Consider the following 17,830-nt stretch of genomic DNA (forward strand, 5'->3'; position numbering starts at 1 on the left):
GTGTCCGCTCACGTTGGCTCTGTCAACTGCCCACCCCTCTCCTCCACCCAGCTCTCCAGCCCAGGTGCGGGACTGTCCTCCTCCCTCAGGTGCTGAACTGAAGCCGACTGGTCCTCCTCTGCCCTTGGCCTCCTTGCCATGCCTGGATCTTTGCCACGCCTGAAACTCTTCTTGTTCTCCCAGGGGGTATTTATCAGTTTCCCAACTTGCCCCATTCTGTGGTCTCTTCGACTATCTGTTCGTCACATTAACTGTGTTTTCTTATTTTCTGTGTTCTTGACGCTCTGGCGTCCGGGGGGGCCTTGCAGACCCGGGGGAGGCTGCCCCGGGAGGGCTTGCTGACCCCTAAGGATAAAACAACCTACGTAGGAGTGCCGGCCATATGTGAGCTGACCACCTTGCTGTCCAAGGCTCACACGCCAGGACAGTCCTCCCCGCACCCGACACCTGGGGCCTGGCCCAGGCGGGCAGAGGCCATCCCTGCAACCCGGGGCCCCTGGAATCAATCAGACAGGCCAATGCTGACCGGTCTGCCATTCCCATGGACACTCCGTGGCCTTGTGCGCTCTGCCTCCCGACCCAAACGGCTTCCCCCATGGCTGTGCGGGGCGTCCCTTCTCCTGGGCGTTGGGACATCCTGGTCACGTCTCTCCGTGTTGGCTCAGGCGCCTCTGTAAGCTCCAACCCCACAGGTAGAAATGAGGCCCCGTGTTGCCCCTGGTCCTGAGGGAGGATGGGCATCGCCCACGAGGCCTCTGCCTCACTTTCTGATGACCAGGAGTCTCACAAACTCAGAGAGCACAGAAATAGCTCGTTTTGTACATCTCAGCCAAAGGATGGACCCCAACCATACTTTTAATGTCACATCCCTCTTGAGAGGGTACCCGGGGAGTCTGTGTCTCGTGTTCTGGAACAGTCTTACTGTAAAGCAAGGACTTCAGGGACTAGGTTCTCCGGATAGCCTGGAAAATGGCCATTTAATCCACGTTGGAAGGCGTTCCCTTTGGGATCAAAGTACTCATTTTCCACTAGAAAATCTGCTTGTTTTTGGTACCAGGATCCCTCCCTGAACAAAGGTGCCTGAAACCCAGAAGAAGAAACTCACGGGTCATCTGAGGGGCTACCTCGGCCTTGAACTTGCTCGGTGGCCCCGTGGAACTCACGCTTGGGGGATCAGGTGGAGATCAGGGCGTGTGGTTACCGGTAATTACGACTCAATAATCAGTGTCTCCCGCTGGATCCAACCGCGATTACCTCGCATTTGGGTCAGGAATGGTTCGACATGGATCATTTAACTCTACAGAATGATTAAAAGACATTAAAGTCAGTTGCATTTGTGGATTTTTGTTACCAAACAACCGAGAGGCTGTTGGCGGCTTTCATGGTAATGCTTGGGGAGGATCCTTAGAAATCCAAAGTTGATGGAGCACTTTTCTCACGTCGTGGTGAGTTTTTCAGAAATCAAACCATGCCTCCTTCCTCCTGTTTATTTTGATTTCTAAACTTAAGGACTGGATCAAAGGTGTGCATTTGGGAATATCTGTAGTTCCCCATGGGGATATTAAGTGAAGCTTCTGTGTTCGTTTTCAAGATGAGTTTTGGAGACTTTCGCATTTGAGGGGTGAGTTCTGGCAGAAGGATGTCGCTGGTGGGGCAGTGTCGAGGCTGGGAGCTCGGGCTGCCGGCCACGGAGGTGAAGCCAGCCGGGCGGGGTCACGTCTTCAGAGGCGGCGTGGCCACGTGGCCCTGAGTACATCCGCTTCCTGTGATGACAGCCTGCCACACACCCGGGCCTGTTCTCAGAGCCCTAGGCAACCCGAGGCACAGTGGACCCCGGTTGGGAGGGGAGACCGTCTCTGCAGAAGGGTCTTAGGAGGGTCTGGGTACTGGGGGAGGGGTGGTCTTATACCTGTTCCCACCCTACACGAGCCTGTTCCCTCCCTCCGGGCCCCCCGAGACCCCTGCCCTCCCCCAGGCCCCGGGAGGCCCCGCCTCGTCCTCCTGCCTGGGGCGCGCTCACTCAGCTCCCGCGGGGGCGTGTCTGGCCCTGCAGCATCTCGCCCGCGCCGGGGCCAGCCGCGGGCTGAGCTCGCCTCCTCTCTGAGTCCTTGGGGAGGGGGCTTTGGGGGTGGGGGGGACCCCGGGCAGCGGCTGAGGGGCACCAGGAGAGGGAGCCAGAGGCCAGAACCGACCCCCTACAGCCCTTGCTTGTGTCTTGCCGCCGGGGAAGAGTTGGGGGTGGACCAGACTCGAGCCGGGAGGCTGGACCTGGGAGGAGCTGGGCAGCCAAGCCCAGGGGTCCCCGGCAGGGAGGATGGCTGACGGGGCCCCTGGGACCACGTGGGCACCCCCAGCCTGGCAAACGAGTGGGCTGGACCCGGGGAGCCTGGGGGGCTGGACTCCGGGAGCCGGGATGCTCCCCACCCAGCAGGGTCTATGCAAAGCCTCCCCTGCCTCAAGGACCCTGTAGGAATGAGACCCCCAGGGTCTGAGCGGCAGGAAGGGGACAGGCCAGCGGAGCACCTGCTGTGAAGCCCTGGTTGGCTGATCCCCTGGCCTGGTCCTCCCTCGGAGAGGAGGCTCTGCGCCCGGGTGCCACCCTGCAGCCCCTCCTTCTCCACCCCGTGCAGGAGGACCGGATGGGGCTGTGGGGCGTGGTCCCGCTCCGCACTCGGCCTGTGGGGTCCCTGGAGGCAGCTCCTCTCGGGAAGGCCGTCCTGCGCATGCGGGCTCAGGGGCTCGCATCCTGACTGTCCCGTGCCCCATGATTCCATGCGGGTGCCCCCCCCCCCGGGGTATCACGCGGGTCCTGTACACGCTGCCACAGGCGCCCAGATGGCGGCTGCAAACACACAGATTAATTGTCCCCGTCCCGCAGGCAGCAGTCGCACGTGTCCCCCCCAGGCAGACGCCCAGGACGGGCAGGGCTCATCCTTCTGGAGGCTCCAGGGAGGGCTGTTTCATCCCTTTCCCAGCTCTGGAGCCACCGGGTTCCTGGGGTCGGGACCCCTCTCTGCACCTCACAGCAGCATCTCCGCAGAGTCACACTTTCCTCTGAGTCCAAACTCCAGTTCTGTCCTCGCACCTGCCCCGACTCTCACTTCTGCCTCCTGTTCGCGGGGACCCACGGGGAGGGGGCTGGTGGGTTCACCTGGGTGCCTCGGGGGCAGGGGGGTGTCTCTGGGATTAGGACGTGGACGTTGTAGGGGACACGATTCCGCCTGCCACACTGTCCCAGGCGGAAACTCCACAGGATGGCAGTTACAGAAGCAGGCGTGGAAGGCCTGGGCACACCAAGGACTGAGTGGGGGGCCTGCAGCGCCGCGTGTGCACAGCCGAGCCTCAGAAAACAGGTAAAGCTCACACGCACACCCTGCATCCACACGCTTAGGAGAAGCGCAGAGACTTCTTCCAGCTGTGCTGAAAGCCTGGGACAACTCAGGAAACGCCCCTATAATGCTGAATACAGAGGTAAGGAAAAAAATCCTTTCCTGGTGCCAAAAGGGCAAGGGAACGCCCTTCTCATTCGCTTTCCCTTTAGAAAACCTGCAGCGTAGTGTCCCGTCTCCCTGAGATGTGTGTGAATCTCTTTAAGCAGAAGGACCCCTGGCCTGTTTGCATTCCGGGAATGTCTGCCTGGGGGCCCTGGAGCCTCTCTGCAAAGTGAACATCGGGAAGGGGGTCCTGCCTCACCGTGGGGGAGTTTGGCCCCAGGATGTGATTCCCTGCTTGTCGACAAGATGCCCAAAGTTGTATTTTTTCTTTTGGGTAAAGACAACTAACGGGTGTGTGATGGGTGGTCCCGGCCACCTGGCCCTGTAAACGGGGAGATTCTTCCTGCTTGCTGGGCTCTCGGGAGACATTTTAATTATGTCCCTGACGCTACCGTGGGGAAGGGCGAGGAGTGGCAGCCGTGAACGCGTGGACACAGAGGGGACGGGGAGCCGGACCTGCCCCCTTCACGGCCAGTGCTCACAGGGCTTCGGCCGGGCGGCTGGCACGGAAGAACCGGAAAGGCTGGTTCACGAACACACACAAAGCTTTTACTGTCTCGCGGCTCAAGCACCCTGGACGGGACGTCAGCTCTCCAGACGCCCCGGACGGTCAACCGGAACGGCTCAGAGTCTCACCATCGACGCCAGCTCCCAGCCCCAGCGGCCCTCCCGCCAGGCTCACGGGGGCGTAGGGCCCACGCGGGGCGCCCGCTCCTCTCTGAGGCGGGAACGCTGCAGCCCCCCGGCCCCCGGGGAGACCCCCTCAGTCCTCGGGGAGCATCCCCACCCTTGGGCATCCTTTCACCCTGGAAAGAGCTTCCTGAACCTGCCGTAAGCCGAGTCGCTTATGATGACCTTGACGTCGGCCACCCCGGCCTCAGGCCTCACGTCCACCGCCTGCACCGTGGCCTCCTGATGCAGCCAGCTGGGAGGAAGACGCGTTTGGTGGGAACGGGTGGCCCCGACGGAGCCCCGAAGCCCCCAGCAGGGCGTCCCGCTTCTTGGTAGGCGGCCTCGCCCACGGCCCCGGCGTGTGGCTAAGCGGCCGGCACCTGCTCCATGCCTGAGGAGCCAGACCGGCTGCCCCAGCGTCGCACCCTGGCCCCACCTGGCGCCGCCTTCCCCGCCCAGGCCAAGGACACCCCCGCCCCCCGCCGGGCCGGCCCGACGCACCTCAGCTGCGGCCCCGCCAGCCCCACTCGGAGCGTGAGGACCCGCCTGCCCGTGGCTCTCAGAACCGCTCCCTCCAGCCTGGCCTTCAGCTCCTCCAGCCCGAGCCCCAGGAGCGCAGACACGGCCACCGCGTTGGGTTCAGCGGGTCTGTACCTGTAGGGGCGGCCGCCCGCTCAGCGAGGGGGACCGGAGCGGGGTCCCCGCCCGCAGGCCCAGCCGTGACGGGCTCGGATTGTGCCGGTCGAGGACGCGGCCCCGCCGGAAGGTGAGAGGTGGGGGTGGGAAGAGCGAGACGTGCGTGGGGCTGGGGTGCGGTCCGGGCGCGCGGGGCGAAGGGGTCCCAACGCGCAGCCCACCCCGCGCGCTGCGTAGCGCTGCTCGAGCGGGAGACCCGCGCGTGCCCTGGTCGCCAGCGCGAGGGGTCCGGCGGCCGCGGGGCGGCAGGCGCTCACCCGGGCACCAGGTCCACCTTGTTGAGCACTTCCACCATGTGGTCCAGCAGCGGGCGCGGCAGCTGCAGGGCCCGCAGGGCCGACAGGACGCTGGCCTTCTGCAGCTCTGTCTCGGGGTGGCTCACGTCTCGCACGTGGACGACCAGATCCTGAGGACCAGAGGGGCCGGGCGTTCGGAGAGCTCGGGGCCAGCGGTGTCCGGCCCCGCCCGGGAGGGGCCGCCAGGCCCACGATGGGGGCTCCACACCGCTCTCTGTGGGGGGTGGGTGCGGCTGCCCACGGAGACTTGTGCCCCAAGGGGGAGGGTGAGACCCGAGACCACAGAGCCGCTCTGCTGTGCACGGAGCCCCCCCAGTGCCCTCGATTCGGGCCAGGCTGCCGCTCCAGGTGCACCCAGACTGAGGGGCCGCCTCGTGTCCCCGCCCGACAGGTGCTGGCCCTACGCCTGCGTGCGGCCAGTGACCCCCGTCCCCAACCCCCAACCCGGCGGGTGCTGTGCTCGAGGCTCCGGGCCGCTCCACTTTTCTGTGAAACCAAGCTCACGTTCTAAAAAGGCTTCCACCCCTATTCCATACGTTTTACAGGCAGGTACCTTGTGCAAAATTCAGAAAAGACAGAAAAGGAGAAATTGCAGCTGAGGGTAATTCTGCCACAGGAAGGATGTGCCCTTTACGGTATGGGGGGCTCGCTTCTGGCTTGTCTTTTTTTGATGAACTTAAATTTTCTTTTAATCAGTGTTTCAGTTCAGAAGTTCTAGATTTTCAGAAACTTTTGAGGATGGTGCTGGCAGCTGCACGTGGCCCTCAGGCTCAGCTGCTGTGACCTCGAAGGTGCTGGGGCATCTGTCACACATAGGGCCCCGCAGCCCCTGTACCCTGAGTAAATGCCAGGCTGTCAGGGTTCACTGTCTCGGGGCCCCAGTGCAGCCAAAAGGTGCAGAGAACCCCTTCTTCATTAGCATTGCCTTTACAGCACTTACAATCGTACAGTCAGAGCACAGCTCACTGAGGGGCAGGGATGGGGGGATCCAGTCATCGTGAGGTTTTGTGTAATGGGACCCTGCCCCGTGATGCTGTGATGAGGGGACCCAGGCCCGTGATGGTGTGATGAGGGGACCCTGCCCCGTGATGCTGTGATGAGGGGACCCAGGCCCGTGATGGTGTGATGAGGGGACCCAGGCCCGTGATGGTGTGATGAGGGGACCCTGCCTCGTGATGTAGTGATGAGGGGACCCTGCCCCGTGATGTAGTGATGAGGGGACCCTGCCCCGTGATGCAGTGATGAGGGGACCCTGCCCCGTGATGCAGTGATGAGGGGACCCTGCCCCGTGATGCTGTGATGAGGGGACCCAGGCCCCTGATGTTGTGATGAGGGGACCCAGGCCCATGATGCTGTGATGAGGGGACCCAGGCCCGTGATGCTGTGATGAGGGGACCCAGGCCCCTGATGTTGGGATGAGGGGACCTGCCTCCCATTTGTGGTATTTGAGGCGACCTGGCCCTCCACACTCACCGAATGGCGGACGTCCTCCAGGGTGGCCGAGAAGGACTCGACCAGGCTGTGGGGCAGCTGGGAGAGGAAGCCAATGGTGTCCATGTAGATGACGGTCAGTCGGGAGGGCAGCCACCCCGCGTGGGCTGTGACGTCCAGCGTGGCAAACAGCTGGTCCCGGGGCTGGATGGCGGCATCCCCTGTCAGGGCCTTGATCAACGTGGTCTTTCCTGCACGTCGGGCACAAGGGGACCATGCGTCTCAGACCCCTCCGGTCCCCCACCGACCACTGTGGACCTCGGGGCTGCCCCACACTGACCACAGGCCGCTGGAGGGTGGGCAGGGGCAGGAGGGTCTATGCGCTCGGAACTCTCCGCAGGACCCGTGGGACGCTGCGCGGGCTGTGCAAGGACTCAGCTGCCACGGTCTAGGCTTCAGGGTAAAATGGACCAGGGCCAGGGCAAGAGTGCTGGTGTAGACGAGAGAGACGGCGTAGACACAGACAGTGGTGACGTGCATGTGAGGCGGGCAGGCGTCCACACAGACGGAGGGATGGTACAGTGGCGTAACCGAGCTGTGGTGTGGTGTCCGTGTAGACGAGGGGATGGTGGAGTAGGGGGTGCACTGTGTGCAGACAGGTAGTAAGGGTGTAGACGGTGCTGTGTGTACCTGAGGTGGCCTAGGACACCCTCCGCCACAGACTTTCCTGACACTTGGAAAGTGTCACGTGAGCCCAGGTTCAGGGGCGCCAGCAGTAACCGTCCAGCCCAGGGATACCCCCTGGTTACGCCTGTAAGTCCTGCCGATGGTCCACCAGGAGGTGGTGGTGGTTCCTGCCGTCGAGTAACTGGATGGCGGGGCTCAGCCTGGACGCCCCTGCTCCGTGCAGGACCCCGAACTCCCGGTCGGTGAGAGTCGGGATCAAGCCGACACTCACTGGATCCTCTGGCAGTTAGAGGAGGACACGCCACCCTCTGAGGATGCAGCCAGGAGGGGCAGTTGGCATTTCCTGGCACGGGCGATTTTACCCGTAGACATTTATGACTTTTCAAGCCTGGACGCCCCACGGCTTCCCGTGCACGTTCGTGGGACATTCCCGCCCTCCTCTGGACGCAGACCGTGAGGCGGTGCTTCCCGAGCACATGGTGGGGCCGGGCCTCAGGGGAGCCCAGCAAGTGCTGTGGACTGAATCTCCACAGTGGAGGGAACCGGGTGCTTTCCACTTATCTCAGGGCACCTGTGACCCTAAAGGACGCCCTGCACTCTGTTCCCCACGAGGAGGCCACCTGATGTGCTCGTGCAGACGAAGCTGAGAACAGACTGTGAAGCTTTCCTCGGTAACATCTGAACCACTCTGATCCCTGGAAGATCCTGTCCACTCTCAACGGACTTAAAACTGTCACTACTTCCTCGTTCTCAGAGTTTGGAGGACATCCACTAAGAGGGATGCCAGCCCACAGCAGTCACACGGGGGGCCGCCGTGGCCCCTGGGATGCCCAGGGATGGGGCCCAAGTCCAGTCCTTCTCACTCTGGGCTAGCCCTCCGCGAATACTCAATCTCGCCAGGTGGGCAAGTGGGTTCTCCTAGCGTACACCCGCCCAGCCCCGGGGAGGGCCCACTCCTCACCGCAGTTCGTGTATCCGACCACGGAGACCACAGGGAACTCCCGCCGCCTCCGCTGCTGCCCCAGGAGAAGCCTCTTCCGGCGGAGTTTGTCCAGGGCCTTCCGAATCTTCGCTTCCTTATCTTTCAGGAGACGCTGTTGCACCTGCAGGAAAGACTCTCCTAGGAACACCCAAGATGGTGAGTCAGTGAGCAGACACAAAAGGGGCAAGAGCCATGGGGGTGCCTGTGGGGGACGTGGACAGGCTCACTCTTGGGGCTGCAGGGACCCCCACCCCAGCCTGCTCTCCTATGCACTTGGCCCCAACACCTTCTGTTCTGAGACGGCTCTGCCCGGCGCGAGGTGGCCTCGCACTTCTGCCCCCTGAGGTCACCTGGGCTCCCCTTTACCCAGGAGGAAGAGGCCAAGGGGAGAGCCTCAGAAGTGCCCCCCATGATACCCACAGTGGGCTGAGTGGTGCCCCAAAGATGTGTCCACACCCTGACCCCCAGGACCTACAAATGGGGCCTTATTAAGAAACAGGGTCTCTGCAGATGTGATGCAGTGAAGGGTCTGAGATGAGGTCCTCCTGGATGAGGGTGGCCCTACATCCAATGACAGGGTCCTTATAAGAGACAGAAGAGGAGAGACCCAGACACAGAGGAGAAGCCCCGTGAAGACGGAGGCAGAGACGGGAGGGATGCGGCCACAAGCCCAGGGATGCCTGGAGCCCCCAGAAGCTGGAAGAGGCGGGAAGGACCCTCCCCTGGAGCCTCCAGAAGGAACCAGCTCTTATAACTCCTTGATCTGGTCTGCAGGATTCAGGGAGGATGAATGTCTGTGGTTTTAAGGCACCGGTTCGTGGTCCTTCGTTACGGCCACACCAGGGAAACATCTTGATACCCTCCTTTGACTGCGACCACAGACGAGGCCCCATCAGGACCTCTGAGGGACGTCGTCCCCTTTGTAGGGGTGGTGGCCACGACACCCCCCTTCTGAGCGCCCGGTGACAAGACCTCAGACACGGTACCTGACCCCATGATGTGGCGAGAGCCCCCTCCTCGTCCGCCCAGGTGGGCAACGTCATTTTTCAGGTGGGACCTGGTGTGGAAACGGGTCGGCTCAGGAGACGGGAGCACGTGCCCGTGGGGGGCTGGGACAGAGCCTTGGGTGGGGGGTGGGCATCTGGACAGAAAGAAGAGGCTCGCGGGGGGCCTCCCCGCTGCGTGGGCCTTCACGGGCGGGGACGGAGGGTCCCTTGCTGGGTGGCGCTCCTCGTGGGCCACGTGCCCTGGTAGGTGTGCTGCTTGGACACGTCCCCACTGGCCACATTCCACCCTCACCACCCTGGCAACAGTCCAGATATGGGAAAGCAAGAGGGGGTCCAAGGAGGGTTCCGTCTGCCCCGAGCCCGGGCTCTGCAGGTACCTGAGCCGGGGGAGCTCGGCCAGCGCCACCTGCAGCCGGGCCTCCTTGGTGCGGGCGTTGCAGCGGAAAATATGAAGAACCACCGTGAATCGGTCAAACACCCGCACACCCCAGGCGGCTTCCAGTTCTTTCTAGAAGACGGAGCGCGAGGGAGGGGTCCTGTGGTGACCCCAGGCCCGTCGAGACCTGTGTCCTCACGGGGACACTGACCCACTCCCTGAGCCGCCGTGGGCGGGAAACAGCGAGCTTCTGAGGTACCTTGGTGGGTGCAGCCATCCTCTCCACATTCAGGAAGACGGCGGTGATTTCCGGGGACCCTCTGATTTTCTCTAGGAAAAGAGGATGGCCTCTCAGAGGTCTGCACGCCCATGTCTGTCTGGGGATCCTGCACTTTGGCCGTGTTCCCCGGACACCCTGAGTCTCTGAGCACAGTATTTGTCAAGTGTGGGTCGTGGGTTGGGGAGGACCGGACTGGGTCCATCTTCAGGGGAGTAGATCTCACACACATGGGGGTCCCGTAACCCCGTGGGGACTGAGTGCCTGTTAGACACAGATGGGCGGTGAGCTCCCCGCTTGGCGTGTCTCCTGCTCTGAGCTGTGAGCTAGACATGGGTTTGGGGTGGAGACGACGGGGTCCATGCAGGGCAGGGGTCACACGCAGGATCCCCTCCGCAGGGCACTGGGGAGGGGGTGGGCTGGGCTGGGGCGCAGGGCTGGGGCGCAGGGCTGGCGTGCGCCCGACTCTCAAAGGTCCCGCCTGTGTCCTGGGGCCTCGTTTGAATTCTGACGCGGGCGTGGTGGCTTTTGCCGTCTGATCCAAGTTCCTGTGAGGCACAGAGGGATGGCCATGCTTGCTCTGTTTCTGGGAGGGTGACGGGGACACGTGTGCTGGACTCACCTGTCAGGTGCTCCAAGGTCCCTCTGCCGAAGATGAGCTTCCTGTCTGGCGTTTTGGTGGGCACCACCATCGTGTCCACCACCGACCAGCCATCCAGCGTGTGCACCAGCGCCTGTGCCTCCACCACCTGCCACTCAGCTTTGGGGAGAGACAGGCCAGTGTGAGGGTCATTTCCGGCTGGGTCAGCCCCAGGCCCTGTCCAGCCCTGCCCAGGGCCCTGGGCCACGTGCCCCAGGCTGGGACGGCTTCCTGCTTCCCGCCTACACAAAGGTCCCGAGAAAGCGCCCCAATCAGCATTTGCTCGAAATGCAGCTCTGTTCTTCTGGGCAGATGGTCAGGAGGGGTGGACACAGGACCGGGGAGGGGAGGAGGGCCCTGAACCGAGCAGGGACGCGGGGATGGCCGCCCCCCGTGTTGGAATCTGGGATGTCTGCCCCGTGGGGGCTCATGGTCCCTTGCGACCCACTGGACAGCATCCCCTGTGAGGCTCCCAAGGGCCCATAGACCCTGCCGCCCTGCCTGCGGGGTGGGCTGAGTCCCCGTGGGTGCCCTGTCCTGGGTGAGCCCAGCCTGGTCTTAGCTTGGCCCCAGTGGCTGCCCTTGCCGGGCCTGGCCCAAGAAAGGCAGCGCCCACCCGGGGCCCCTGGCCGTGAACGGTCAGGATGTGTGTGTGCGTGTGTGTGCGTGTGTGTGTGCGCGTGCACGCGCTGGGGGCGGGTGGTGGGAGAGGCAGGGCCCACCCGGGGCAGGAGCCCAGGACACTGAGGGCACAGGCCGTGGATGCAGGGCTGTCGGGAGCTGCCCCGCCCTAGGCTCTCCTCCTGACGGTCCTTCCCGAGCAGGAAGGGGGCACAGGGCAGCCGAGACTCTCCCCTGAGGGACAGCAGGCAGGTGGGCAGTGACGCCAACGTGTCCCAGGGCTGGGCCCTGACGGGGTGGATGGGGCTGACTCAGGTCTGGAGGGGCGGTGGCCTGGAGGACAGCTTTGCGGGGCCCCGGGCTTGTTCTCTGTGAGGTGTGGAGCGCGTGCCCCAAGCCCCACGGGAGGCCGGCCCCCCATCCCGTCCCCGTGCCCCCGCCCCCTGGGAGGCCACCCTTACACAGAATCTCAGAGCCGCGGCCCCTCTGTGGCGCCCCTGCTTCGCTGTCCCCACTCCCCTGACACCTGGGTGCTGCTGTCTCTGGGGCCACCTGACCCTCCTCAGGGCACAGCCAGGACACAGGCCAGAGGCTGGGGAGTAGGAGCCAGGCTGGGTCTGAGGCCACAGAGCAGGGTCCCCCCATTCTCTGGGCTGTGGTCCTCATCCTCTGGCCTGTGCGGGGGTCCCCATCTTCTGGGACATGCGGGGTGGGGTCTCCCCATCCTCTGGGACATGGGGGACGGGGTCCCCCCATTCTCTAGGCCAAGGGGAGGCAGAGTCTTCTTGGGTGTGACTCCCCATGGGCCCGCCAGCTTGTCCCACCTCCTCCACCTGCTGGTCGCTCAGGTCAGGTGCTTGGTCACGCCTGACCTCCGTCCTTCAACCCCAAGTCTGACCCAGCAGTAATCCCTGCAGGTGCTGTCTCTCCTGATCCCAGGGGCCACGTCCCCAGCTCCGTGGTGAGTGCCTGCGCGGGTGCCAACGGCCTCCCTCCTGCTGCACTGCTCCTCTGGCCACTCCCACAGCTGCCTGCCTGGGGGTCTGGCACCCCACAACCCCACCCCGAAGGCCAGGGTTAGGATTCGGTGGGGATGGAAACGGAGAAGCACTTGTGCAGGTCACAGCCCAGGGGCACAGGCACCATAAGAGACCGAACCCTGATCCCAGGACCACAGAAGGCTTCCCCTCCCCCACACGTCAGCCCTCACCACTAAGGTCTATTTACAGCAGTTCCTTTCACCTTGTGCATCACGTCCAGCTATCAAGAAAAAATTACCAGGCGCACCAAAAGGCAATCTGAAGAGACACAGCAAGCATCAGAACCAGACGTGGCAGGGATGTTGAAATTACTGGACCAGGAATTTAAAACAACTATGATTAATATGCCAAGGGCTCTAATGGATTTAGTAGACAGCATGCAAGAACGGACGGGCAAGGCAAGCAGACAGATGGAAATCCCAAGAAAGAACCAAAAAGAACTGCTAGAGATCACAAGTGCTCTAGCAGAAATGAGGAGCGCCTCTCGTGGGCCTGCTGGCAGACTGGACTTGGCAGAGAAAGGATCCCGGAGTTTGAGCACATGACAACACAGAAAATTAAAAACGTCTGCTCTGCAAAAGATGTCATCAGCGGACTGAGAAGTTAAGCCACAGACCTGGGAGAAAATATGTGCAAAAGACACATCCGTAAGCACTGGTATCCAAAACATAAAACCAATTCTTGAAGTTCAGCAATAAGAAAACAACTTACTAAAAGATGGGCCAGAGACCTTAACAGACACCTCACCAAAAAGATATACAGATGGCAAACAAACATATGACAAGATGCTCCCCATCCTCTGTCATCAGGGAAATGCAAACTAAAACAGCAATGAGACACCACTCCACACCTATTAGAATAGCCCAAATCCACAATCCTGACAACACGAAATGCTGGCAAGGATGTGGACCATCCCTCCCACTCATTGCTGCGAGGGATGCAAAACGGTACGGCCACTTTGGAAGATGGTTTGGCAGTTTCTTATAAAGCTAAACATACTCTTACCATACAATCCGGCAATCATACTCCTTGGTATTTACCCAAAGGAGTTGAAAACTTACATCCACACAAAAACCTGCACACGGATGTTTATAGCAGCTTTATTCATAATTGTCAAAACGGAAGCAACAAAGATGTCCTTTAGTATATGACTAGATAAATAAACTGTGGTCCATCCAGACAATAGAATATTATTCAGCGCTAAAATGAAATGAGCTGTCAGGCCATGAAAAGACATGGAGGAACCTTAAATGCATATGACTGAGTGAAAGAAGCCAGTGAGAAAAGGCTACAGACTGTGTGATTCCAACTCTATGACACTCTGGAAAAGGCCCAACAATGGAGACAGTATAAGGCCCAGTGGTTGTCAGGGGTTTGGGGTTGGGGGGTGAATGGGTGGGGCACAGAGGATTTTTAGGGCGGTGAAACTACTCTGTGTGATGCTATAATGTTGGATACATGTCATCATACATTTGCCCAAACCCATAGAATGTACAAGACCAGCAGTGAACCCTAATTAACGTAAACCGTGGACTTGGGGTGACGATGTTATGTCAACATAGGCTCGTCAGTTATAACAAATTCACCATCTGGTGGGGATGCTGAAAACGGCAGAGGCCATCCATTGGTGAGGGCAGCGAGTATATATGAAAAATATCTATACGTTCCTCTCAATTTTGCTGTGAAACTAAAAGCAGTCTAAAAAAAGTTTTTAAGAAAAAAAAGGAATGAAGCACTGACACAGACTACAACATATACGTGCCTCAGAAACATGGCGCTCAGTGAGAGAAGCCAGACACAAAAGACCACATATCACTCACGTGAAACGTCCAGGACAGGCAAATCCACGGGGACAGAAGGCCGATTCCTGGTTGCCAGGGGTTGGGTGGGGGAGAAGCAAGGGGGAGGCCTACTACTGAGGGTACAGGGTCTCCTTCCGGGGAGACGAGAATGCTGTGGAACCAGACAGAGGTGGTGGCTGCACAAGACTGTGAACGTACTAGTCGCCTCTGAGCGGCACCCTTCAAAGTGGTTAATCTTATGCTCTGCGAACTGTATCTCAATAAAGGTCTAAGAGGAGGAAAGGAATAGGGAGAATGCCACCCCCCCCCAATTGGGTCACTGCTCTGCTCAAACCCAGAGTACCTGTGATGACCTGAGTCCTTGCATGGCTGCACCACTGCAGTGACTTGGCTCTGATAGCCCCTAAACAGTCGAGGGGCAGCGGTCCCAGGAGGGCCCAGGACGTGCTCCCTCAGGAGCCCTAACCCTGGACACTGTCCCTATTCATCTGTGGGGTCCGTCTCCCCAGGCCATCCAGGACCACCCTGGTGAGACGGCCCCGTCCCCGCCCCCGTCCGTCCGCCTTCCTGCTGGGTTCTAACACAGCACTCAGGTCAGGCGGCGGGCTCCTGCCCGGCGTGTCTGCTGTCCCCCCAGCCCGACCGGGGCGGGTACAGTGGGGCTGCTGATGGCCGAGGGCCATGGATGCAGGTCCCAGGCGGCTCAGGGACTCAGCCGGGTTCACGGTTTCTGCTACAAAGGGCGTGTGAACACGCTTGTGCACAACCTTTGGGCGTAGTACTCAGCGATACACAGTGGAAGCGGGTCAATAAAGGCTTAAAGCTGAGGGACACACCCCGTGCAAACTGGCGTTAGTTGTTGGATTCTCTTCCTTTACAGATGGGGAGGCTGCGCGGGGCAGCAGGGCCGAGCGACAACCTGGGGCCCGGCCGAAAGGGGAAGGGGCCCCGGACCCGCTATGTGCACGGGGGAAGGCGCCCCAGCCCAGAATTAGGATTTCCAGGCCCGCTGCTGGGGTGCGGCTGCCGGGAGCGGGTCGGGTGGGGGCGGTCCAGCCTCGGAGTCCCCGCCCCCATAAGCCCGGCTCTAGGGGTCCCAGCCCTCGGAGTCACGCCGCCATAAGCACCGCCCCTTCAGCCCGGCCATTCAGGAGCCCCGCCCCCGACGTCCCCGCCCTACGAGCTCCAGCTCTCGGAGTCCCGCTCCCAGAAGCCCCTACGGGCTTCAGCCCTCAGAGTCACGCCCCCAAACCACGCCCCTTCAGCCCGGCCATTCAGAAGCCCCGCCCTTCGGCGTCTTTGCCCAGAGCGCCAGACCTCGAAACCCACCCCCAGAAGCCCCGCCCCCAGCGTCCCCGCCCTTTAAGTTCCGGGCCTTGGCGCTCTTCACGACTCCCAAACACCCCCCGAGTCGGCAGCCACAGTCCCGGTCACCTCGGGTCCCCTGCGGCTTCCCGGGTCCCCACTTGACGTCAGGGTGAACCAAGCACACGCGCTGGGTCCCCGCTGGCAGCAAAGGGTCCCTCCTCAGCAGCTCCTCCTCCTCCTCTTCCTCCTCCTCCGCATCTTCTGGTTCCTCCTCATCCTCCTTTCCACCAGTCCGACTTCTCCGGCCATCTGCACGTGGGCCCCGCCCCTCCGGGCCCCCCAGGCCCCCGCGGAAGGTGGCGAGCGCGCACACGGGGCAAGGCGGCAGCGGCGGCGAGGCCCTCGGAGCCCGGCAGCCGCGAACCACGCGAGAGAACCAGTGCCCCGAGCGGACGGCGGCTCGCAGGGCCCACATACCGCAGGCGCTCCTACGCAACGGGGCGGGGCCTCGGAGGCATGCTCCCGTGCAGGCTGCCCATTGGCCGTCCGGGTCACGTGCTCTCCGCCGCCAGATTGGTGCGCGCGGTCTGGGCCGGGAGGCAGGGCTGGGACGCCGCAGCCTGGGGGCACGCTTCTCTCCGCCGCGGATGCTCGAGGCGACCTCCCAAGGCAGGTGGTGCCGGAGCAGGGCCAGGCCGGGCACCCAACCCGGTGGGCGCTCCCCCACGCTTGCCACCTCGCCGCGCCCCGGTCAGGCCTCCGCGCAGGTTCGGGGTCCGGTCCTGGGGATCATTTCCGTCCTCCGGAACCCCGAACTCTGCCTTGGTGGATCCGAGTGTGGCTCCAGAGGTCCCAGACCCTGCCTTGGTGGGGGTCCGAGGGTGGCCCCGAGAGTCCCAAACGCTGCCTTAATGGTCCGAGTGCAGCCCTGGGGTCCCAGGTCCTGCCTTAGGGCTCTGAGTGTGTCACAGGAGTCCCAGATCCTGCCTTGGGGGTTCAAGTGCATTTCTGAGGGTCCCAGACCCTGCCCTAGGCGTACAAGTGCGGACCCGGGTCCTAGACCCTGCCTCAAGGGGAGTCTGAGTGCAGCCCTGAGGGCCCGGAACTCTGCCTTAGGGGTCCCGGTGCAGCCTGGTTTCAGACCATGCCTTGGGGAGGGGTCCCGGATCCTACCTTAGGGGTCCGAGTGCGGCCCCGGGGGTCCTAGACCCTGCCTTGGGGATCCAGTCCCATTCCTGGAGGTCCCGGACTTTACCTTGGGGTCTGGAGTCTGGACTGGGCGGGTATTGCAAACACTGCTTGGGGGTTTCAAATCCAGTCCGGGGATCTGAAGTCTATGGTGGTAGCTTGACTGTGGCCCTGGGGGTCCAGGCGAGTCGCAGTGGATCCTAAACTCTGCCTTGGGCCTGTGTGTCTGGCCCAGAGGTCACAAACTTGGCCTTGGAGTCTCCTGTCTGGCCCTGCGGGGATGAAGTCAGCGTTGGTAGCTCGAGTGTGGGAATGCAGCCCTGGGGCCCAAGACCCTGCCTTGCGGGGGAGGGGGGGGCGGGTCCTAGTGGGACTCCAGGGGTCATGAACCCTGCTTTGGGGGTCCCATCCTATCCCTGGAGGTCTCGAACCCTGTCTTGGGGGTTCCACTCCATCCTTGGGGATCCCAGACCCTGCCTTACGGGATCTGAGTGCAGCTCCGGGAGTCCCCAGCCTTGCCTTGCAGGCCCAAGTCTGTGACAGTGCATTCCCGGGCTCTGCTTTGGGGGGTTGGAGTGCCGCGCTTTGGGTCCCAGACCCTGCCATGGGAGTCCAAGCCCATCCCCAGGGGCCCCTGACTTTGCCATGAGTGTCCAATGCTGTCCTCCTTCATGGGTCCCAAATGCTGGTCGGGGCTTCCCAGTAGGACAAGGTGGTGTTCCAAAGTCTGCGATGGTAGCCTGAGTGCAGCGTGGAGGGTGTGAGTCATGCTAGGGATCTCAGGCCCTGCCCTGAGGGTCCGAATCCGGCTGGCAGATGGAGCTTGGTTCATGATAGCAGAGTCCACGGCATCACAGAAAGTGGGAGGCGGGCTGATTGCAAAGGAGCACCCCTCCCATTCAGACTGTAATCAGTCATATCCTCTTGGCAAAACTTAAAAATGGCATGGTGTTGAGAGCGTCACAAGGAATCCCAGCCATCTCTAGGGGGTTCTTGTTTTTACAGAACGGTTTCAATTGGAATGTTCCTTCGTAAGTATCTGCAGAAAGCCATGGCCTGTCTGATGTTTCAGGAGACGATGTTCAGCCACATCATGTAACAAAGAGAAGGAGGGAGACCCCAGAGGAACGTGGAGACGTGTGGCCTGAAACGGGGTTGCAGACACAATTTCCATTTAGGAATGGGTGTAGAGGGTGAAAAGGGACCTTTGAGGCCAGGACCTGTCATGTACACAGCCTGGCAAGTGTGATCAGGCTGTGCAGAATTACAAGTTTAAATTGAGATGGAGATTATCAGCCTTAAAGAAAACGGGT

The 17,830-nt window shown here is 61.6% G+C and overlaps 1 protein-coding gene across 2 annotated transcripts; it reads right to left on the reverse strand.

Annotated features, from left to right (window-relative positions):
• Positions 1–4,021: 4,021 nt before the first annotated feature.
• On the reverse strand, positions 4,022–15,812 carry LOC133082376 (putative GTP-binding protein 6). Of its 2 annotated transcripts, XM_061178952.1 has the most exons (10): positions 15,456–15,812; positions 10,541–10,678; positions 9,901–9,971; positions 9,643–9,773; positions 9,245–9,315; positions 8,238–8,396; positions 6,632–6,840; positions 5,120–5,268; positions 4,668–4,820; positions 4,022–4,419 (listed from the first exon to the last, which is right to left on the reverse strand). In XM_061178952.1, exons 1-10 carry the CDS (start codon positions 15,802–15,804, stop codon positions 4,296–4,298), a joined length of 1,554 nt encoding a protein of 517 aa, XP_061034935.1. In that variant the 5' UTR covers positions 15,805–15,812; the 3' UTR covers positions 4,022–4,295. The 2 variants fall into 2 exon arrangements, with proteins under 2 accessions (XP_061034935.1, XP_061034936.1); XM_061178953.1 differs by lacking the exons at positions 9,245–9,315; positions 9,643–9,773; positions 9,901–9,971.
• Between the last annotated feature and the right edge of the window lie 2,018 nt (positions 15,813–17,830).

The sequence above is a fragment of the Eubalaena glacialis genome, chromosome X (genome assembly GCF_028564815.1).
Source record: "Eubalaena glacialis isolate mEubGla1 chromosome X, mEubGla1.1.hap2.+ XY, whole genome shotgun sequence".
Taxonomy (NCBI): Eukaryota; Metazoa; Chordata; class Mammalia; order Artiodactyla; family Balaenidae; genus Eubalaena; species Eubalaena glacialis.

Excerpts from the sequence above, each read along its gene's own strand:
- LOC133082376 (XM_061178952.1), bottom strand. The coding sequence starts at position 15,804 with ATGTGGGCCCTGCGAGCCGCCGTCCGCTCGGGGCACTGGTTCTCTCGC. Across the intron at positions 5,269-6,631 it reads TGGAGGACGTCCGCCATTCG|GATCTGGTCGTCCACGTGCG; the intron begins GTGAGTGTGGAG and ends TCTGGTCCTCAG. Across the intron at positions 4,821-5,119 it reads AAGGTGGACCTGGTGCCCGG|GTACAGACCCGCTGAACCCA; the intron begins GTGAGCGCCTGC and ends CCGCCCCTACAG.